Source organism: Heloderma suspectum, chromosome 6, assembly GCF_057233095.1.
Source record: "Heloderma suspectum isolate Gila_16-S chromosome 6, 16-S_ref, whole genome shotgun sequence".
In the NCBI taxonomy this organism is placed as follows: domain Eukaryota; kingdom Metazoa; phylum Chordata; class Lepidosauria; order Squamata; family Helodermatidae; genus Heloderma; species Heloderma suspectum.
Genome location: NC_139463.1, coordinates 120,422,855 through 120,447,431, shown reverse-complemented (window position 1 = coordinate 120,447,431; position 24,577 = coordinate 120,422,855). Strand labels below are relative to the sequence as shown.

General features: G+C 44.6%; 1 protein-coding gene across 1 annotated transcript; it reads left to right on the top strand.

Moving 5' to 3' along the window:
- Positions 1-3,678: 3,678 nt before the first annotated feature.
- Positions 3,679-16,901, top strand: LOC146342907 (vomeronasal type-2 receptor 26-like). The gene is made up of 4 exons (XM_084808072.1): positions 3,679-3,969; positions 10,970-11,197; positions 14,420-14,546; positions 15,997-16,901. The coding sequence occupies exons 1-4, from the start codon at positions 3,679-3,681 to the stop codon at positions 16,899-16,901; spliced, it is 1,551 nt and encodes a 516-aa protein (XP_084664198.1).
- The last annotated feature ends 7,676 nt before the right edge of the window (positions 16,902-24,577 follow it).

Genomic DNA, 24,577 nt, shown 5'->3' with positions numbered 1-24,577 from the left:
CTGAGAATTGGCATCAGGGCATGGAAACTTGAAAATCACTAGCAGGAAAATGTACAGTAGGTTTAATGTGTTGGATTACCCAATGGATTGTTTAGATGGTGCAACATTTTATTTGATGTGGCTTATTGGTTGCCATTATATCTACTACTGCGGGTAAGAATCCCCTAGAAGAAATGGAGTAGCACTCACAGTCAACAAAAGGGCGGGAAAAGCAGTACTGGGGTACAATCTCAAAAATGGGTTAAGTTGTTAACTCATGTCCGACTCTTCATGACCCCATGGACCATAGAATGCCAGGGTTCCTGTCCTCCGCTCTCTCCTGGAGTGTGCTCAAGTTCAAATTCATTGAATCGGTGATGCTATCTAGCCATCTCATCCTCTGCCATCCCCTTCTCCTTTGGCCTTCAATCTTTCCCAGAATCAGGGACTTTTCCAAGGAGTTTTCTCTTCACATTAGGTGGCCAAAATATTTGAGCTTCAGCTTCAGTATCTGTCCTTCCAATGAGCACTCAGGGTTGATTTCCTTTAGGATTGACTGATTTGACCTCCTTGAAGTCCAGGGGACTCGTAAGAGTCTTCCCCAGCACCACAGTTTGAAAGCATCGATTCTTCGGCACTCAGCCTTCCTTATAGTCCAGCTCTCTCACAGCCATACGTTGCTACTGGGAAAACCATAGCTTTGATTATACAAACCTAGGTCGGCAAGGTGATGTCTCTGCGTCTTACTATGCTGTCTAGGTTTGCCATAGCTTTCCTCCCAAGAAGAAAGCATCTTTTAATTTCATGGCTACAGTCACCGTCTGCAGTGACCTTGGAGCCCAAGAAAATAAAATATGTCACTGCCTCCATTTCTCCCCCTTCTATATGCCAGGAAGTGATGGGGCCAGATGCCATGATCTTCGTTTTTTTAATGTTGAGATTCAAACCAGCTTTTGCACTCTCCACTTTCACCCTCAACAAGAGGCTCTTAAGATCCTCTTCACTTTCTGCCATTAGGGTGGTATCGTCTGCGTATCTGAGGTTGTTGATAATTCTCCCAGCAGTCTTAATTCCGACCTGTGATTCATCCAACCCAGCGTTTCTCATGATGTACTCTGCATATAAGTTAAATAAGCAGGACAACAATATACAGCCTTGTTGTACTCCTCTCCCAATTTTGAACCAATCAGTTGTTCCATGTCCGGTTCTTACTGTTGCTTCTTGACCCTCGTACAGGTTTCTCAGGAGACAGGTAAGGTGGTCTGGTACTCCCATCTCTTTAAAAATTTGCCACAGTTTGTTGTGATCCACACAGTCAAAGGCTTTAGCATAGTCAATGAAGCAGAAATAGACTTTTTCTGGAATTCTCTTGCTTTCTCCATGATCCAGAGAATGTTGGCGATTTGATCTCTAGTTCCTCTGCCTCTTCGAAACCCAGCTTGTACTTCCGGTAGTTCTTGGTTTGCATACTGCTGAAGCCTAGCTTGTAGGATTTTGAGAATAACCTTGCTGCCATGTGAAATGAGTACAACTGTACAGTAGTTTGAACAATCTTTGGCATTGCCCTTCTTTGGAACTGGAATGTAAACTGACCTTTTCCAGTCTTGTGGCCATTGTTGAGTGTTCCAAATTTGTTGGCATATTGAGTGCAGCACTTTAACAGCATCATCTTTTAGGATCTTAAATAGCTCAGCTGGAATACTGTCATCTCTGCTAGCTTTGTGGTTAGTAATGCTTCCTAAGGCCCACTTGACTTCACTCTCGAAGATGTCCGGCTCAAGTTCAGTGACCGCACTATCATGGCTATCAGGGACATTAAGATCTTTCCTGTATAGTTCTTCTGTGTATTCTTTCCACCTCTTCTTAATCTCATCTGCTTCTGTGAGGTCCCTCCCTTCTTTGTCCTTTATCATGCCCATCTTTGTACAAAACGTTCCCTTGATATCTCCGATCTTCTTGAAGAGATCTCTAGTCTTTCCCATTCTATTGTTTTCTTTGATTTCTTTGCATTGTTCATCTAAGAAGGCCTTCTTGTCTCTCCTTGCTATTCTCTGGAAATCTGCATTCAGTTGGGTATATCATCCCCTTTCTCCCTTGCTTTTTGCTTCCCTTTTTTCCTCAGCTACTTGTAAATCCTCATCAGACAGCCACTTTGCTTTCTTGCATTTCTTTTTCTTTGGGATGGATTGAGTTGCTGCCTCCTGAACAATGTTACGGACCTCCATCCATAGTTCCTCAGGCACTCTGTCTATCAGGTCTAATCCCTTAAATCAATTCATCACCTCCACTGTATGTTCATGGGATATGATTTAGGTCATACCTGAATAGTTTAGTGGTTTTCCCTACGTTCTTCAATTTAAGCCAAAATTTTGCAACAAGAAGCTCATGAACTGAGCCACAGTCAGCTCCAGGTCTTGGTTTTACTGACTGTATAGAGCTTCTCCATCTTTGGCTGCAAAGTACATAATCAATCCGATTTTGATATTGACCGTCTGGTGATGTCCATGTGTAGAGTCGCCTCTTGTGCTGTTGGAAAAGAGTGTTTGCTATGATCAGCGTGATCTCTTTGCAAAACTCTATTAGCCTTTGTCCTGCTTCATTTTGTACACCAAGGCCATGCCTGCCTGTTATCCCGGTGATTTCTCTTCTGGACTTCCTACTTTAGCATTCCAATCCCCTATGATGAAAATGACATCTTTTTTTGGTGTTAGTTCTAGAAGGTGTTGTAGGTCTTCATAGAACCCATCAACCTCAGCTTCTTCAGCCTCAGTGGTTGGGGCATAGACCTGAATTACTGTAATGAGGAATGGTTTGCCTTGGATTTGTACTGAGATCATTCTATCATTTTTGAGATTGTACCCCAGTACTGCTTTTCCCACCCTTTTGTTGACTATGAGTGCTACTCCATTTCTTCTAAGGGATTCTTGCCCACAGTAGTAGATACAATTGTCAGTTGAATTAAATTCGCCCATGCCTGTCCATTTTAGTTCGCTGATTCCCAAGATGTCGATGTTCAATCTTGCCATCTCATGTTTGACCACCTCCAGCGTACCTTGATTCATTGATCTGACATTCCAGGTTCCTAAACAGTATTGTTCTTTACAGCGTCAGACTTTCTTTTCACCACCAGACACATCCACAGCTGAGTGTCCTTTCGGCTTTGGCCCAGCCACTTCACTCTTTCTGGCGCTACTTGGATATTCCCTCTGCTCTTCCCCAGTAGTATATTGGACACCTTCCAACCTGAGGGGCTCATCTTCCGGAGTCATATCTTTTAGCCTTGTATTATGTTCCATGGGGTTTTCTTGGCAAGAATACTGTAGTGGGTTGCCATTTCCTTCTCCAGTGCACCACATTTTGTCAGAACTCTCCACCATGACCTGTCCATCTTGGGTGTCCCTGCATGGCATAGCTTATGGCTTCACTGAGTTATACAACCCTTCTGTCTCTAATTCACATTCATAACCCATGTGATAGTTTATCTCCTTCAGTCCTACAATGGAGAGAACCCAGTGTAGTATAGTATAGTATAGTATAGTATAGTATAGTATAGTATAGCATAGTGTAGTATATTTACAAAGGATGATTTCAAGATTTAAGTTGGTTTATGTAAAGCCAGAGTAATCTAGTATCCTGTTAAAAAAAATTGCATGCACCGGAGAAGTCATTAATGAAGTATCATGTAACTCTTTCTTCAGCATGGTGACAAAATTTTACCAGCACCTCCTGGCTTTGGCATTTGCTGTAAATGAGATCAATGAGAATCCTAAGATTTTGCCCAATGTCACACTCGGTTTCCACATCTATGACAGCTACTACTTTGAGATGATGACCTATCGCAATATTCTGGATTTGCTCTGCAAATCACATACATTTGTCCCCAACTATGAATGTGGCACACGGAAAAACCTAATATCCATCATTGGAGGACTTGGCTCTGATTCCTCCTTCCACATGGCTGACATTTTAGGACTTTACAAGATTCCACAGGTATGAGATCAGTATGGGGATAGCGACCTGCCACAACCACTTTTCAAAGCTTATCTCACATTCTATTTTCCTCATTGTGGAGGAGATGGTGTGTTTCTGAATGATAGAGTGATATGATTGATTGGAAAATTAACCTCCTCCAGCATTTAAAAAATCTGAGCTAAATGGGGAATACCTTTAGATAGTGGGGGAACATAGGCTTCAAGTGAGTGATGGATGCTTAATGGATTTCTTTATCATGCTTCTCTACCAGAAACCTCATCATATTCCTACATTTCTGGTAAAGGAGTCCTTGACTCTAATACTGCTATTTTTCACAAAAGGTAAACATTCAAATAAGGATTTCAGCAAGTATCAGTCAATGAATAAAAACTATTTCTCCTAACTTATCTCTCAATCATCTGTATATTTTCTTTTAGCTTGCATATGGCTCATTTCCCCCAGAACAGAGTGACACAAGTCTGGTCCCTTCCTTCTACCGCATGGTCCCAAATGAAATGCATGAGTACACGGGGATTATCCATTTGCTTCAGCATTTTGGATGGACATGGGTTGGACTCTTTGCTGTGGATGATGACAGTGGAGCATATTTCCTGAAATCCCTGGAGCCATTGCTTTCCCAGAAGGGAATCTGTTCTGCCTTCACACTTAGACTACCACGCCATGGTCGTATCCTTAGTGACGTGGAAAAGGATGGTAGGTTTGGAGATCTTTTTGCATCCTGCATGAATAGTACAGCCAGAGTATTTGTTAACTATGGTGATATTATGACTTTTATGTGGCTGATCACTTTTACACGATTCTTACTTTCTGATTATATGGAAACCATGCTTGTTGGCAAAGTGTGGATTATGACAGCCCAGACTGAGTTGATAGTAACAGGTGTTACAAGAAGACTGAACCTTGAAATGTTCCAAGGCACCATTTCCTTCACCATTCAGTCAAATGAACCTCAAGGGTTCCAGACATATCTGCAGAACATAAAACCCAACTGGACTCAAGGAGATGGCTTTCTCCAGGACTTCTGGGAACAGAGTTTTGAATGTTCCATTCCAAATCCCCATCAGCTAACAGAGGATGATAAAATATGTGTTGGGGAGGAGATGTTGGATAACCTTCCTAGGTCGGTCTTTGAAATGAGCATGACTGGCCACAGCTACAGCATTTACAATGCTGTCTATGCTGTAGCTCATGCTCTCCATGCCATGGATTCATCTAGGCTCAAGCACAGAGCAATGGTGGGCAGGAAAAGACTTCAGGATCTTCAGCCTTGGCAGGTAATGGCTTCATTTTCCTGATCACACTTTTATAAAATGAAATAGCAAGCAACTTTGTCATCAGTGAAAGGTGATAGAATGATGCACTGTTATTATTAGTAACATAATACTAATACTTGCTGAAATCCTTAATTGAATGTGTACCTTTTGTGAAAAATAGCAGTATTAGAGTCAAGGACTCCTTTACCAGAAATGTAGGAATATGATGAGGTTTCTGGTAGAGAAGCATGATAAAGAAATCCATTAAGCATCCATCACTCAGACTTGAAGTCTACATTCCCCCACTATCTAAAGGTATTCCTCATTTAGCTCAGTTTTTTTTTTTTTTAATGCTGGAGGAGGTTAATTTTCCAATCAATCATATTACTCTATCATTCAGATAGTAGGAGCAGTAATTATATCCTCAGATGTTTATTCCAACAGTGGCTTCTAGGGGAAATCTGACCATCAAGAACAGCAAATACACAATGTCAACATTTTAGTTAACAATACACAAAACAGCAGTAAAAAATAAAATGAAAGCATCGCAGTAAGCCCATTTCAACAAAATAGAAATAGGAAAAAAACACTTGTCTATTCCATCCATTGTCTAAGTTTGCCTGAAGTCGGGAATATTGTATTATACAGATGATTACAAACTTTTGGTGCTACCACCAAAAAGGCCCAATTCCACACACCCACTGCTACACTTACACCTGTAAAAGAACATAGACTAAAACAACTGAGAAGTATAGGACCCAGGCAAATTAAGATGCAAGGAGGTCATTGTTATGGAATCTGGTCCTAGTTAGCGATAGGTGAACTTAACCTGAGTGAATTCATTATTTATCATTATCTATTATCAGAAATTAATAAATTCATCCATGTACATTTGCATGAAAATTCTCCTTTGCTATGAGATTTCATTCTGTGGATATGGGCTTTTTGGTTGCATAAGATTAAACTGCATCTTCAGAGCTGTAGTTTGAAATCTCAAAGTGGGGCATAATGTCATGCAACACCACATTATGTACCCCATTCCTGACTGTAGCTACATGACCTGACTGCATTATGATGTTTCTCACTGATCACTGGAATATGGAGGAGAGAAGAAGGAAAGACCTGCAGTGTCCCTTTCCTCTTTCTCCAAAAGCCACAGCTACAGCAGTGGTGACAAGGGAAACAGCACTGAATGCGCCAGAGTATTTAAGGGGGATCCCTCTCTACACTTGCCCTTAAGGTAATATCAAATCATCACATTACCTAAAGAAACAAAAGGGTTAAACCAACTAAAGGTAAAGGTGTCCCCAACCAGTCGTGTCTGACTCTAGGGTGTGGTGCTCATCTCCATTTCTAAGCCGAAGAGCCAGCGCTGTCCAAAGTCGCTTCCGTGGTCATGTGGCCGGCATGACTGAACACCAAGGTGCACAGAATGCTGTTACCTTTCCTGCCGAAGCGGTACCTATTTATCTACTTGCAATTTCTTGCTTTCGAACTGCTAGGTTGGCAGGAGCTGGGACTGAAGACGGGAGCTCACTCCATCACGCGGCACTCGGGCCTTGAACTGCTGTCCTGCGGACCTTCCAGTCTGCAGTTCAGCGTCTTAACCACTAAGCCACCGTGGCCCCTTAAACCCTTAAACCAACTACATACACATAAATGACGTTTTTTAAATACAGACTGCACATGCTCTGAAGCTTGCAATCCATTCCAACTTTAATAGTGAAATTGTAATCCATCGATCCAGGCTCACGATAAAGATGAGTGCTACAAACTGATGAGTTTTAAACAGTGAGCTAACTAAGTATGAAATGTGGCAGCATCTCTCTTCCTAGGCCTTTGGAGACTTTACAGATGATACCAACAAGTTAAATTGATTGAGCCCCAAAAGATGGATACAAGAACTAGAGCTGATGTAGTGATGGCTACCAATCTGGATTATACACACACACACACTCCCTCCAGTTTCAGAATCAGTACATCTCTGTATGCCAGGTGGTGGGGAACACAAGTGGGAGAGTGTTATTGTATTAATGTCCTTCATGTGGGCTTCCCACTGACATCTTGTTGGCTTCTGTGCAGAGTGCTGGAAAGGCTTTTGGTCTGATATTATTTGGTAAGGGATTGTATTATCTATTATGTTTCATTTTCATTTTTGGATTAACCCATTTTATATGTGTTTTATATAGTTCCCTTGAGAAAGGATTTTGAAATGCATAGAGATGTCAATTATATTTTTTTCAGTATTTCCCAAGAATCTCCCACCATTCTGTTTAACTGGTTCACCCTGTGTACTAGGATGATGAGAAGGGGAGAAAATAATCTCTATATCCACTTTCTCCACAACATTATTAATTGTATATGTTTGGATAATGTCTCTCCTTACTTGCCTTTTACTAAACTAAAGAACTCAAAATGTTGTGGCCTTTCCTGATAGGGAGTTGCTCCAGATCCTTGATCATTTTGGTCTCTTTTTTTTCCTAAACTTTATCCAAATCTCCCACAGTATTTGGGAGGTGGGATGACAAGAACTGTAAATGGTATTATGTGTGTGGTTGTATCTTAGATGTGTATAGCCAGATTAGCAGTTCTATACATGATCTGGAATACAGAATTTGTCTTTTTTACAGCTGACACCCACTCAGTTGATGTTTTCACTGAGCTTTCCATTGCAGGCCCAAGATTCCTTTGCTGCTAAGTAAATGCCAGTTAGGAATGGGCAAATATGTCATTTTTGTTACCTGCTGCACTCACTTAAAAAACAAAACAAAACTCATCTTCCAACACAGGTTCTTTCCAACTCAAGTTCATTCCAACTTTCATCACCACAGAATGAATGAACATGTTAACAATGCCCCATATACTCATTGAAACCTGTCTTTTCCTTCCATCACCCTACACAGTATTTGCAGTAGTATGCATATAATAACACTTTTATTGTTTCAACCAAAGGTTACAACAAGCATACAAAACATGGATAGATAAAAGATAAAAAAAAAAGATCTTACTAATTTTTAACATTCTGCAAGGTCAGATGTTTTACTCTGTGCCTTTGGGCTATAGAAGCAAAACTGGCCAATGCTTGAGGGATTGTCTTATCAAAACATGTAAACAAAAATTGTATTCTCTCTGAATCAGACCAGATGGACTTTTTCTCAAAAAAATAGGTCTAAATATTTAGAATTTGGGAATAAATGGGACAATAAAACAGGTAATGAGGCAGATCCTCACTTTGCCACGATGACAAGGGCCAAGTCTGGAAGCATAAGACTTTGTTTAAAGCATCCTTCCAAAACTGCTGTTTGCATCTGATCCATCCTTAGATGTGTTAAAGCTGATCTATCATCTAAGGTGAGGGTTAGAAATTAAAGTCAAGTAAATTTCATATTCAGATTTAATTCTGGTCTTTGCAACCCATGCTGCTGTGTTATTGCTTGAAGCTGCACAAAGATCCAATTGGATAGAGACACTGCAAACCCTCTCCTTAAAAACCTGTTATCTGGAATTAAGGTTGTAAAATATTGAAAATAAAACCATAACAATGAATTTGAGATGTTAATCTCTGGAACCAAGATAGTGTATTTAATGATTTAGCTTTCATTTACTCGAAAAGACACAGTTTGGGTAGACTGGTTAATGGGGAGAAAAACTCTTGAGCCAGCAATTAAAGGCCCTAGTAACTATGATAGATTTAACTGTTATTACACTGGTTTCCAAGCGTAAAAATTGAGTAGGAGTACTCCTTGATACATCAAGAATTGTCCTTAGCAATTTATTTTGGAATAGTTCCATATCATACAGAATTTGTAAACCCCATAATTCTCCTCCATACTCACATTGAGGGACAAATTTTGACTTCAGCAAGGTTAAAAATGGATGGATTTGATATGCTCCCATTGTAGGCCAGAATAACTTTGACAATCCATTTAATTGCTGGTTTGTCTTGAAAGGGAAAGAAAAAGAAGTGGTGGAGGATAGTAGAAGGATGTAGGGATGGCAGAGAATTCCACCACGTATTCCAGTGAGGCTGGATTCTTTAGAATCTGGCCCTCCGGAATCCATGGCGGAACGGCCTCCTGCCCCCCGACCCCCCACGGAATCCCCCCGGGATGGCACTTACCTGGGGCAGATGTGGCAGCTCCGGTGGTGGCAGCTCTGGCGGCTGGTCTCCTGGCCGGCCGCAGCCGGGCTGCTGCCGTCACCATTGCCATCCTTGCAGCCGTGACAGGCTACATAAGAATTTATGTAGCCTATCACAGCTACCCCCCAAAAAAAACCCCAGCGTATGCAAATGGCAGCAGCTATGGTGGCCGCCATTTGTGTTCCCTATTTTTCACTGATTTATCTTATGTAAATATTTACATAAGATAAAACGGCGAAAAAAAGGGGAGCACAAATAGCATAGTGGGCACTATTTGCGTTCCTTTATTTTTCGCCGTTCTAGCCTGCGTAAGATAAATCGGCGAAAAATAGGGAACACAAATGGCCACCGCCGTAGCTGCCATTTGCATATGCTGGGGTGTTTTTTTGGGGGGGGTAGTCATGATAGGCTACGTAAATTCTTATGTAGCCTATCATGGCTGCCTGGCTGGACACAAATGGCGGTCGCTACAGCAGCCACCATTTGCGTCCACAGCAGCCCGTCTGCAGCTGGAAATCCGGCTGCGGATGGCCCTGGCCAGCTGATCCGCAGCCTGGCCATGGAGCAGAGCCGGATGTCGAGGATTCCGGGGGGGAGGGCCGGATCGCCTACCCCCCATCCCCCCCACCACGAAAGATTCTGCGAAAAGGTAAGTGAGTTTCGTACATCCCTAGAAGGATGTCTCTCTCCTTTCCTCTCTGATTTCTGGTGTTTTCCCTCTCCATGACTTGTGCCTTTTTCTCCACCCTCCAACAGGCTCTTATGCAGACACAGAGAGAGACAGAGAGACAAGCAGAGCAGTTCGCCTCACCTGTCCTTGTGCCATAATGCAGTGCAGGCAGATGCATAAATGTTACGCAGACATCATCAACGTCACCATCGAAGATCAGGATCTAACACACATTTAGAAGCAGGAGCCCTTGCAGCAGTTATTTTACCCTTTAGGACTGCATTACCCTTTAGGACACCATATATTTTCTCTTTCTCCCACAATTGTCTCAATCTGTCTCTCTCCCACAATTCTCCTTCTCCCCAAGTTAAATGTGTTCACTCTGCATTTCCATCTCCAGCAGTCCAAATACCAATCACCCTTTCCTCACTGTGGCTACAACCAAGAGGAAAGGCCAATCCATATCAAGATAGGTTAGATGTGTGTGCGTGCGCGCGTGCACATGGATATGTGTATACCACCTCTGACACCTGAGTCAGCAACACATGCAGCCCTTGGGCCTAAAAGTTTCTGTACTCCTGGTTTCAGACAATGACATACTCAAACCCTCTGAGTAATACCTGGACTTCACAAGAGAGTCAATGACTTGACAATATTGCTGCTACTAAAGCTCTGAAAATAAAACGATCCAGAACTGAAGGAATGTATGGAGAAATTTTTTTCCCCAACGTTCTTTTGTTCGAAAGGAGTTGGGAATATGTAAGACAAACACCATAGACAACATTCAAGTCAGCCCTTGGGGCGGGGGGGGGGATCGCATTTTTTCTGAATTACAGATGGGAGTCCATGTAAGTGTAGCAGCAAGGACAGCATTTGGAGAAACTTCACAACTCAATTCTGTCTTGGTATTCCTTTTCTTTTTCTTTCTACTAGCTCCATCCATTACTTCAGGGCACTCCATTTAACAACTCAGCTGGAGAAACTGTGTCTTTTAATGACAAAGGAGAATTGGTTGCTGGATTTGATGTCATGAACATGGTGATATTTCAAAACAATTCATTTCTGAAAATTAAAGTTGGAAGGGTGGATCCGAATGCTTTAGAGGGAAAACAACTCATCATTAATGAGGATATGACAGAGTTGCGAAGAAACTTTAACCAGGTGTGCTACTAGAAAAATTCACAGTTGTCAAAAGTTGTTCAAATCCCACTTTGAATATTGTTCCATCCATCTGGTATTCCATCTGATCACAATCTTTGTTTTGTTTATTTCCATATGGAAATTTGTGCACATTTTTGTGTGTTATTTTTCCAAGTGTACTTAACAGTTTTGCACAACTTTGAAATTATGCATTTTACTCCTATTGACCTAAGCTTGTGTATGTGCATGTTTCCAAAGTACACACTTCTTAAGCACACTTTTCAAATGTACACATTTTTAAACTCATGCTGACAAACATGTTTTTGGATGTCCAGAAATCATATTCCAAGGTCAAAAACAGACTTCAACTGCAGATTGTGTTGGAGACCAGGTTCGGTTCAAGAGGTTTGGACAAGGTATATCCTGATCAAAAATGCATCACTAAGTATGTCATATGTATCCTGGAGGTATAATAAATTCAGTGCCACTGGTGGCTATGGATGTATGAAACACCTACCTGGCTCCGCGCCGGGCAATCCACAGTGGGGGGGACGCGCTCTGTCCCTCCCCAGGAATCCTGCCCAGCTGGATCTGCTCCGCGGCCAAGCCGCGGAGGCGCCGGCCGGCTCCAGCCGCCCGCAGCCAGACATCCGGCCACTGGGCAGCCCTGCAGGGATGCAAATGGCAGCTGTCGTAGCCTCTGCCATTTGCGTCCCTGTATTGAGCCATGATAGGCTACATAAATATTTACGTAGCCTGTCACGGCAGGGGGAAAACCCACAGCGTACGCAAATGGCGGTAGCCACCATTTGCATATGCTGGGCTTCCCCTCCCCCTGCCGTGATAGGCTACGTAAATACTTAGGTAGCCTATCACGGCGTCCGCAGGGATGCAAATGGCGTCCCTGCATTAGCTGTGATAGGCTATGTAAGTATTTACGTAGCCTATCATGGCTATGAAGAGGAGGAAGTGAATGGTGGCCACAGGACAGCCGCCATTCGCAAAGCAGTGTGGACGGGAGCAGGTAAGTGCTCTGTTTTGCACACCTTTCATGGGGTGGGGGCAGCTGGAGTGATGTGATCTCACCGGCAGCTGCCTTTAACCAGGCGAGCCGCCTCATTTTGTACCAGCTGCAGCTTCTGAACCGTCTTCAAGGGTAACCCCATGTAGAGCGCATTACAGTAATCTAAATGAGAGGAGACCAGGGCATGTACTACTGATGGGAGCAGATGGTCGGGAAGGTAGGGATGCAGCCGCCTTATCAGATGGAGTTGGTACAGTGCTGTCCGGCTCACAGCTGACACCTGAGCCTCCATGGACAGCTGGGTGTCTAAGATGACCCACAAGCTGCAGACCTTGTCTTTCAAGGGTGACCATACCCCATTCAACACCAGGTCAACATCCCCCAACCTCCTCTTGTCTCCCACCAAAAGTACCTCGGTCTTGTCAGGGTTCAGCTTCAGCTTGTTCCTCCCCATCCAGCCACTCACTGTCTCCAGACATTTGGACAGGGATTCTACAGCCAACCTTGGTGAAGATTTGAATGAGAGGCAGAGCTGTATGTCATCTGCATACTGATGACACCACACCCCAAACCTCCTGATGATAGCCCCCAGTGGCTTCACATAGATGTTAAATAGCATCAGGGAGAGGATGGAACCCTGTGGCACCCCACAAGTGAGTGGCCACCGGTCCAAAACCTCCTCTCCCAGTGCTACCCTCTGGTACCTGCCGGAGAGGAAGGACCAGAACCACTGCAATACGGTGTCTCCAATGCTCAACCCCTCCAGGTGGTCCAGGAGGATACCGTGGTCAATGGTATCAAAAGCCGCTGAGAGGTCGAGGAGAACAAGGAAGGAGCATTCGCCCCTATCCAGAGCCCTCCTCATATCATCCACCAAGGCAACCAAGGCCGTTTCTGTCCCAGGCCCAGGCCTGAAGCCCGACTGAAATGGATCTAGATAATTGGCTTCTTCCAAGTGTGCCTTCAACTGCATCACCACCACCCGCTCAATCACCTTGCCCAAAAAAGGCAGATTTGAGACTGGGCGAACGTTGTTCAGAACTTGAGGATCCAAGGAGGGCTTTTTTAAAAGCAGTCTTATCACTGTCTGCTTGAGGGCTGATGGCATCACTCCCTCCTCAAGGGAGACATTCACCACCACCTTGATCCCCTCACCCAGCCTCTCTCTGCAGCTCTTAATGAGCCAAGATTGGCAAGGATCAAAGTAAGCAGGTGGTCGGCCTTACAGATGAAAGCACCTTGTCCACTTCATCAGAAGGAAGAAACTGGAACCGATCCCACAAAACCAGTGTGCCACAGACCGCCTCCTGCTCATTAACTATATCTACAGCGCACGGAATAACACTCCTAATCCGATCAATTTTATTTTGGGGGGAGGGTCTGTCTTTTCACCCCTTCACCATGGATACTCTCCTTTCTGCTCATCCTTGTAGATTCTCTTTTTTCACTGCTCTCTTTGGAGTCTTCTAATCTGTGGATTCTCTCTTTTCTGCCCCCCTCCCCCACCACACTTGGTAGTTCCTTCTCACACCATGTGTCTCTTCATCCTCATCTACACCTTCTTCAACACCTTCTTTTACACCTCCTCCTCCTCCTCCCCCTCCCCTCCTCCTTCTTCTTGACACTGTGCTCACCTCCTCCTCTTCCTCCCACCTATCCACCCACAATTTCCCTTCCTCTGCTGCTGCCACCACACTCACCTGCCCCTCCTCCCCACACCAACAATTTCCTTCTCACCACAGCCAGTCTCAGCTCTTCCTCCTCCTCCTCCTCCTCCTCCTCCGGCCATCTGCAATTTCCTTCCACAACCAGCCCCCACTGCCACTGTTTCTATGCTCACCTCCCTTAGTAGTGCTCCTAAGCTGAGCATAGAGGTGAGTGGGGGTGAAATTGGTAGCCATGGTAGAGGGGGTCTTCTGGGCATACTTGGGTGTCCTGGTGGGCATTATTGGGCCTGTGGGTGCTGTATTTCTGACCCCTGTCTTAGCAGGTCATTCTTTGGGGCCGTTTGTTTTTAATTCTCCACAGCCAAACAATGGATTGCAGTAACAATGTCTGCCATGCTCAGTAACGTACTGACCAGTCTCTCTTTATTTGTATATACTGTGTTCTGTATTCATTCATCTCTACTCTGCACTTATTTCTTTGCATTTTATCTGATGACCTTTCTCCCAACACTATCATCTCTCTTCCTAAATTCTCTTCATTTTTATGGTTAGGTGATTCCCCTTTCTGTATGCAGTGACTCTTGCCCGCTTGGTTATCAGAAGAGAAAGCAGGAAGGAAAGAAATTTTGCTGCTACAATTGTGATCCCTGCCCAGAAGGGAAGATTTCCAATGAAACAAGTGTGTGATGGAGGACATCTAACATTTCAGAATACAGATAACCATTTACTAACAGGGATTACAAAATGGAGAATTATGGCACAAAATTGTTGGGTTTTTGTGAGAATATCCCTTGACTGCTTGCACAAGGTGGAAGGCTTCTGTGATTATTTAGAATGACTGCATTCCCAGTCATTTTTGAGAACTGAAGTGTTTTTTTTAGCTTTGCCCATTAAGCCAATTGATGCTCTGTACTTCCATTTCTATTAACTGAAAGTTAAACATCTTGTGATCTTGCACAAGATCTTGCATAAGCAGGCATGGTCCTGATTCAGATCAGGAAGATGGTACTCTCAGAAGGGAAGATCAAACCTCCCCTACTTTTTTCCCAAAACCTGCCACTAACTGTGGTTACTATATGCTGTGACAGCATGATTCTCTATAACAGCTGAGATCGGAAAATAACAGGAGATATCTATTTACTGTATTTCCAACTTGTTGCCTTCCCATTGGCATCTGTTTGGCCACTGCAGAAAATTGGAGCATAGGCTAGATAGGCCCTTAATCCAATCCAGCTGGATTCTTCTCTTGTTCTGATGTTCTCACTTAGGTAATAATGAACCCTCACAGCAGACAAGATCTCCAGAAGAACAGGCAGCAGTCCCTATGCAGCCTTGGGGAAGGGGGTTGAGAAAGCAGAAATTAGGTCTGGGACCATGGTAATTGAACTCAATAATTCAAGCATGGGTTCTAGATATATTCTAGTGTCTTTGCTTGGAATGCTAATCAATTTGTATTTATGAAGCAAAACTCCCTTGAATATGCATGGCTTCTTCTGAATTATCTTGCCAAGAGGTTATGACAGTGTTCCACAATTCCATACTTAATGAATATGCAAGGCAGGAGATCAGTTCAACCAAATAATATTCAGTATGGTCAGTTCACAAATTCATCCAAGAGTATTATGTAATGAGAAATCAGGCCATGTGCATACATGGCTGAACCACCTTTTAGCTGAAGATCAAATTAGTAAATCCGAATTCCAATAAGGGTAGAGCAGCTACGTTGCTCCATCAGTGTATGAGAATAATGTCCTTCTCATGATACATAAGAGGCAATAAACATTTACAATCACTCCATTATCAGTAAGACAAGCATCACCCCATGGCTCTGCCCAGTGTGTCGGTAACAGATCACAGTGATGTCCAGCATCTAGTAATGTATTTGCAGATGATTGTACCTATCCTCTACTTATTGACTTTCACCACATAATGTAACAAAGCAGTCAGAAATAGTGATGCAGAATTGCTAAGCTGGCCAATTAAAACAAAATCACAAGACCATCTCCACACATTAAATTATCAGGCAGAAGCACCAGCAACCCCCATATCACACGTGGTTTTATGAATGAGACTTATTTTTCATAGACATTGGCAAAGTGATGTCCCCTATTTCTTTTCCTTTGATCAAGACATGGGTGAATGCTTCAGATGCCCCGAAGATCAGTATCCAAGCCAGAGCAGAGACAGATGCATCCAGAAAGTAGTAACCTTTCTGTCTTATGAAGAACCTATCGGGATCAGTTTAGGATCAGTCGCTGTTTCTTTTTCATTGATTACAGTCTTGATGCTTGGAACATTTATTAAGCAGAGAGATACCCCCATCGTTAAAGCCAATAACAGGGATCTCACCTATGCTCTCCTCATTTCCCTCCTGCTCTGCTTCTTGTGTTCTTTGCTGTTTCTTGGCCAACCTCACACAGCAACCTGCCTTCTTCGACAAGCTACTTTTGGCAACATCTTCTCAGTGGCTGTTTCTTGTGTGTTGGCCAAAACCATCACCGTGGTTATCGCTTTCATGGCCACCAAACCTGGATCCAACATGAGAAACTGGTTGGGGAAAAGGCTGGCTTTCTCCATTGTCCTTTCTTCCTCTTTGATCCAAGCAGGTATTTGTATGGTGTGGCTAGGGACCTCTCCCCCATTCCCAGATTTGGACACACAGTCCTTAACTGAACAGATCATAGCAGAATGCAATGAAGGGTCTGCCATCATGTTTTACTGTGTCCTGGGCTACATGGGACTTCTGGCCATTATCAGCTTCACTGTGGCTTTCTTTGCCAGGAAATTGCCTGATACATTTAACGAAGCCAAGTTTATCACCTTCAGCATGCTGATGTTTTGCAGTGTTTGGTTGTCATTTGTTCCAACCTACCTGAGCACCAAGGGGAAATACATGGTAGCTGTGGAGGTGTTCTCTATCTTAGCTTCCAGTGCTGGGTTACTGAGTTGTATTTTTTTCCCCAAATGCTACATTATTCTGTGGAAGCCTGAGTTGAACAGCAAGGAACATCTAGTAAGGAGACAGAAAGAATGAAAAAGTATGATGGTATTGTTTTATATGTTATATTTGTAGTGTCTCTGGCAATCAAAACAGTAGATCTTTTCTTGGCTAACATATCTGCTGATCAGTTTCATTATATTCATATTCCCCATGAAATGTAGGAAAGATTGCCTAATGACTGATCATCCTTCAGCAATGTGATTATGAGATACATTGATACACTTGTTGAATTTAGACAATAATTCTATTTAATTCTGTACAAGCTTACCTGTGGCAAAATGTTATTGCTCTTAATGAAATTTACTCCCAAGTAAACCTTGGTAGATTGAGCTGTGAGACAACGATCTTCCATTGTATACCCCTTGTAAAATTGCTGAAATTATCTTTGTAATTTCCTCCCTGTTTCATTTTTCAACATAATTAATAAGTAAACGATGGACATGGTTGTGGATTTGGTTCTTTTAGGAACATAGGAAGCTGCCTTTTCCTCAGTCACATGATTTCAACCCTGACTGGCAACATCTCTCCAGGGTTTCAGGAAACAATATTTCCAGTCCTACCTGGAGATGCCAAGGAGTGAACATATGGCCTTCTGCATGCAAAGCAGATGCTCTGGCACTGAGAGATATACACCCTGCTTCAACACACACACACACACACACACACACACACACACACACCCTGTTTCTTTTGCTAAAGGAGCTAGTGGCTGTTGAGGTGTAATGGGAATACCAGAAATATTTCTGCCAGGATGTTTGTTTTGGACATCTTAAAAGATGCTGTTATTTTTATTTTATGCTATTATTATTATTATTACAACAACATTGTTTTCATTTCTTTTCCTCCAAAGAACCTGTGAAGGTTTGAGGCCCAGATAGGCAAATGGAAAAGAGGAAGTCAGTCTTAGAGGCCTGGGGATTTTTGTTGGGATGGGGTAACCCTGAGAGGAGAAGTTTCATTTCTCCGGTTTAGTGTCCGTTTCATTTCTCCAGTTAAGATTCATTTCTTCGGGTATTGAAACAGTACTTTCAGTTTTGAGGGAGGAAGGTATATGAAGAGAGGAAGAGAACCAGTAAAAGAGGGAAAGACCAGACTGCAGACAGAGCAGGAGAGACAGCCAGAGCCTGAAGTGAGAGCAGAGTCTGAAGTGTGAGCAGGAAGAAGCAGCCTAGAAAAGTCTAAGGGCAACTAGGTTATAGGAAGTTGCATTTTGCCACTTTTATATTCTTTAAATGCCTTTTGTATATTTCAGCTCTATTGTGTAAATATCTTTAGTTGTAATTTGTTTGCTTTAAATCTACTAGCAATCTCTTGTGGTTCAACCCTGTGTCTGAGTGTCAGGCACCCCTTGTCTATAGCCTAAACCCCATGTTACTGGGAAGGGGAAGGTTAAAAAAGGAAGGTGGGACTTAAGGAGGCAAGAGATCCTTAAGGGGATGCTCAGGGGGTCCAGGTCACAAGTGGAACCTTGACAGAACCCAAGGTGGCTTATATGATCCTCCTTCTATCCATTTTATCCTCGTAACAATCCTGTGAGGTAGGTTAGCCTAAGAGTCAGTGACTGTCCCAAACTCACCTAAAGATCTTCATGGCTTATTGAGGACTGTAACATGGGTCTCCCACGTACCAGTCCAACACTTTAACCACTAAATCACATTATACATTTCCTCATTTACTAGAACAAGTGAATAACGTATTTTTTTATTCGTCAGAGGGAGGATTTCTGGCATTTGGTCCTGTCTTGCTAATGTGCTGAGACTAGAGATGTACAAAAGTCACTTACCTTTTCTCAGCTTGGATTCATGGTGGGGGGGAGGCGCTCTGTCCCTCCCCCTGGAATCCTCCCTGGACTGGCTCTGCTCCACTGTGGCTCCGCAAAGCCACTGGCTAGGGTCATCCGCAACCGGAGTTCCGGCCACAGATGGGCTGCTGCCATAGCGGCCGCCATTTGCGTCCAGCAAAGCTGCCGTGACAGGCTCCATAAGTATTTATGTAGCCTATCACGGCAAGCCAAAAAAACAACAACAACAGCGTATGCAAATGGCGACAGCTATGGCGGCTGCCATTTGCATTCTCTATTTTTAGCCGTTTTAGCCTACGTAAATATTTACATTGGCAATTACGGCAAAAAAAAGGTGAACACAAATAGCGAAGTGGGCGCTATTTGCATTCCTTTTTTTCGCCATAATAGCTTACATAAATATTTACGTAGGCTAAAATGGCAGGAAAAAAAGGAATGCTAATGGCGCCCATTATGCTATTTGCATTCCCCTTTTTTTCGCCGTAATAGCTAGGGATGGCAGAGAATTCCACCACGGATCTCGGTGGGGCTGAATGCCAGTGCATTAGGCCCCCCGAACTCCGTGGCGGAACAGCCTGCCCCCCCGCCCCCCTGCGGATCCCCACTGGGACGAGACTTACCTGGGATGGATCTTCCGGGCGGCGGCGGCTGCGGCGGCTAGTCTTCCGACCAGCTGCCACCGCCACCGCCATTTGCAGTCTCTTGTAAAACAAAACAAAACAAACAAAAAAGATGTGATAGGCTATGTAAAGATTTATGTACCCTATCATGGCTGGGTTAAAAAAAAAAAGAGACATGATAGGCTACGTAAAGATTTATGTAGCCTATCATGGCTGGGTTTAAAAAAAACAAACAAAAAACCGCGTACGCAAATGGCGGCGGCTACGGCCGCAGCCATTTGCGTTGCTTATTTTTGGCCATCTTAGTCTACGTAAATATTTACATAGACTATGACGGCAAAAATAAAGGGGAACGCAAATAGCGTAGCGGGCACTATTTGCGTTCCTTATTTTTGGCTGTCTTAGTCTACGTAAATATTTACGTAGACTATGACGGCGAATCAAAAAGGGAAGCAAATAGCGCCCGCTATGCTATTTGTGTTCCCCTTTATTTTTGCCATCATATTCTACGTAAATATTTATGTACGCTAAGACAGCCAAAAATAAGGAACGCGAATGGAGGCGGCCGTAGGCGCCGCCATTTGCGTACGCGGTTTTTGTTTTTCCCAGAACCCTCCGCGGCCGGAAATCCGGCTGTGGACAGCTCTGGCCTGGCTGGGCCTGGCCGGCTGCTCTGTGGAGCTGCCGTGGAGCACAGCCAGCCACGGAGGATTCTGTGGGGAGGGACGGAACGCCTCCCCCCCACCATCATCATAATCTATGGAAACGTAAGTGACTTTCATACATCCTTAGCCACAGGTTATGGGTCCAGCAGTGGCAGGATAGAAAAAGAAGATGTTTGGACACACAAAATTTAGAACAGAGCAGTAAGAAAACAAAGCAAAAACAAACCCTGATCTCATGGTTAGTAGTAGGGATGTACAAAAGTGACTTACCTGTTCGCGGATTCTGTTCTGCGGTGGGGTGGGCGATCTGTCCCGCCACCTGGAATCCTTGATGGGGGGAAGCTGATCCGGTCCTCCCCCCCCCTGGAATCCTGCCTGGCCAGCTCTGCTCCATGGCAGTTCCGTGATAGGCTATGTAAGTCTTTACATAGTGTATCACGGCTGGGCAAAAAACCCACAAAAAAACGGTGTACGCAAATGGCGGCGGCTATGGCGGCCACCATTTGCGTTCCCTATTTTTCGCCGTAAAAGCCTAAGTAAATATTTATGTAGGATAAAACGGCAAAAAAAGAATGCAAATATCGCCCACTACGTTATTTGCAGTTCCCTTTTTTTCTCGCCATAATTGCCTACATAAATATTTATGTAGGATAAAACGGCGAAAAGTAGGGAACACAAATGGTGGCCACCATAGCCGCCGCCATTTGCGTACTCTGTGCTTGTTTGTTTGTTTGCTTGGCTTGCCATGATAGGCTACATAAATACTTACGTAGCCTATCATGGCAAAGACCAGAATGCAAATGGTGGCCGCAGCAACCGGTCGAAAGACCAGCCGCCGCCGCTGCTGAAGCCGCCACTGGAGCTGCCGCCGTCCGGACCATCCACCCGGGATAAGCCTTGTCCCAGGGGGAATCCGCGGGGGGGGGCAGGCCATTCCGCAACAGATTTCGGGGGGGGGCGAATGCCAGTGCATTTGGCCTCACTGAAATCTGTGGCGGAATTCTCCGCCATCCCTAGTTAGTAGCTCTCAGATTTTATGTAGCCAAGTTGAATGGTAAGAACTATCACCTATGGAAATTCATCCTAGAAATGTTATTGTCCAAGGATGATCACAGAAAGATCAGGAAATGATCCAGAACTGTGGAAAATAAAAATGGAAAGACAAGAACCACAATAAGCTTTCTTGTAGAAGATAACCACTTATTTTACATTATAAAGTACATCAAAACTTATGTGGGGTGCATTTCAAAGACTCAATGAATATTCTAATCTAAATAGAAATTATTTCTTCAGAGAAAGCTGTATCAAATGAAGCAGGAGAAAGGGAGAACAATGCAGGAGGGCATCAGTACTATGTTAGAAGTTCTGGAGCAGCTCCTTGATATCAGAGAGACATAAAAGAAAACTGTGTAGCAGCACCCATGCTGGTTAGTTTATCTGAGTCATACAATGCTCTCGCCAATGCTTTGGCAACCAGACCTGGAACAGAATTAACACTGGACCTGGTGAATAGTGGACTCTTTCTGTAGTTAGTCAGAGGAAAGAAAACATGCCAGATGATCACGAGTATAACAAAGAAGCCGTCTTAAAGGCAAAAGGCATAATGTACACAGGAAGGAAACTAAAATATGTTTCGTGTGTAAGAAAGAGGGACATCTAAAATGAAACTGTTCCATATGGAAATCTGAGCAGAGACAAGCTGCTTCTCAAATTGTAAAGCACAAAAAGTGAGTTCAAGGAACGTGAGAATGTCAGAAGAGCCTTGCTGGATCAGAGCAAAGGTCCATCTAGTCCAGCATTCTGTTCACACAGTGGCCAATCAGCTGCCAACTGGGAACCAACAAGCAGGACATGAGTGCAGCAGCACCCTCCCACCCATGTCCCCAGCAACTGGTGTACATAAGCTTACTGCGACTGATACTGGAGGTAGCATATAGCCATCAGGACTAGTAGCCATTGATAGCCTTATCCTCCAGGGATTTGTCTAACCCCCTTCTAATACCATCCAAATTGGTGGCCATCGCTACATCTTGTGGTAATAAATTCCATAGTTTAACTATGTGCTGTGTGAAGGAGTCCTTCCTTTTATCTGTCGTGAATCTCCCGCCAGTCAGTTTCATGGGATGGCCCCATTGGGTTCTAGTATTATGAGAGATAATGTTCACTCTGAGTGGATAGGGTGATATGAATCATGTCTCCCTATCCACATTCTCCACACCATGCATAATTTTGTACATCCCTATCATGTCTCCCCTTACTCGCCATAGAACCAATAGAAAGTGTTGTCATGAAGGGCCTGCATATCCTAATCGAACTTTCTTTTCTGCTCCCCTGCAAGACCAAGAAAACCAGTGGTTTTCAAATCCAAGACCATTCCTCCTTAAAACAGCAGAATTGCTGTTTTGCAATGAATATTGAAAAGGGAAAAAAAAAACATTAATAAAGAGCATAGGTTGAATGGTTATATTATTCATGTTTATGAAATCACGGTGGATTCTAGTGATGTACGAAAGTCACTTACCTGGTCCTGCAGCTTGCTTCACGGTGGGGGGGAGGCGCTTCTGTTCTCCCCCCGAAATTCAGGCCGGGGGGGGAGGTGCCCCGCCTCGTCCGGCCGAAATTCAGGCCGGGGTGGGGAGGCGCCCCGCCTTGCCTGGCCGAAATTCAGGCCGGGGAGAAGCGCCCCGTCTCACTGGCCGTGAAATACAAAGTGAAAAAAACAAACAAACACCCGTGATAGGCTACGTAATGATTTACACAGCCTATCATGGCTAGATTTCCAAAGTCAGCCATGATAGGCTACGTATATCATTACGCAGCCTATCACGGGTGACTTTGAAAAAAAAAAAGCGCGTACGCAGATGGCGGCGCCCATGGGAGCAAATGGCGGTGCCCATGGGTAAATCTTCACGTAGACTACGGGGACCAAATAAGGAACAAAAATGGCGGCGCCCATGGGCGCCGCCATTTGCCTATGAGCTTTTTTTTTTTTTTTCCCAAAGTCACCCGTGATAGGCTACGTAACGATTAATGTAGTCTATCACGGCTGACTTTGGAAATCTAGCCATGATAGGCTATGTTAATCGTTACGTAGACTATCACGGGTGTTTTGTTTTGTTTTTTACTTTATTTTGTAATGGCAGCGGTGACAGCCGGTCGGAAGACCAGCCGTCACCCCCGCCCCCGCTGAAACACCGCCAAAATGCCACTGGCACCCGCCGCCAGGAGGGACATTCGCAGGAGGTAACTCCCATCCCGGGGGGGCCGATGGAGTATTTCACCAACAATTTCAGGGGGCTGAATGCATTGGCATTCGGCTTCCCAGAGATTCGGGGAGAAATTCTCTGCCATTCCTAATGGATTCCAATGCAAATGCATCCTTGTCGAATATGCACAACAGTAGAACTATCATTAGGGGTGGCGGAGAATTCCACCATAGATCCCAGAGTCTGTGGCATAGGGATGTCAGAGAATTTCGCCATGAATCTCGGGGAGACCGAATGCCAGCACATTCAGCCCCCAGAAATTGGTGGCGAAATGGTCTGCCCCCCCTGCCCCCCCCTGGGATGGGACTTACCTTGGGCGAATCCTCCTGGCAGCGGCGGCTCCGGGGTTGGTTCGGTGGCTGTTCGGCGGCAGCCTGACGAAGACCTGACAAACTGCCGCCAGGACCCACCGCCGGGAGCGACATTCATAAAAGTCAAGTCCCATCCCAGGGGGGCGGGGGACGGGGTGGTGGTGGAGAATTTCTCCCCAAAACTACTTCGGGGGGCCGAATGCATTGGCACTCGGCCCTCCGAAGTTTCGGGGAGAAATTCTCCCCCATCCCTAATCACAGGGGCATTTTTTTTTTTTACTTTTCTTGTAATGGTGGCGGCGGCAGCTGGTCGAAAGACCAGCTGCCGCCCCCGCCCCTGACGAAGACCTGCCGAACCGCCCCCGGGACCCGCCGCCAGTAGCGACATTTGTGAAAGGTAAGTCCCATCCTTGGGGGGGGTGGGGGCGGGGGGGCGGAGAATTTCTCCCTGAACAACCTTTGGAGGACTGAATGCGTTGGCACTCGGCCCCCCAAAGTTTCGGGGAGAAATTCTCCCCCATCCCTAGGTGGCAGGCCGTTCCACCACGGATTTCGGGGGGCCGAATGCACTGGCATTTGGCCTCACCAAGATCCATGGTGGAATTCTCTGATATCCCTAGAAAAACGTTGGCAATGGTGTCATTTAGCAAGCATCTGCCTCCCCACATGTGTGTTTCAGATGTTATATGATAGTTCTTCAGGCAAAACTATATCTCTGGCTGCTTTGCTGTATCTTGCACGGAGAGATAGTTGGATAACTCTGATGTAAAAATGCTCTGATGGTGTAGAGAAGGGGAAGCTTCAAAAACATGGTCGCTCTTTACCTGCCCATTAGTATGAATGGAATATATCAGGATATACTAGGGATGTACAAAAGTCACTTACCTTTTGTGGATTCTGTTTGTGAAAGGGGGAGGTGCTCCGTCCCTATCCCGGGAATCCTCGACGGTGGGGGAGGCAATCCCGTCCTCCCCCCCGGAATCCTTGATGGCCGGCTCTGCTCTGCGGTGGCTCTGCAGAGCAGCCAGCCAGGCCAGGGGCCATTC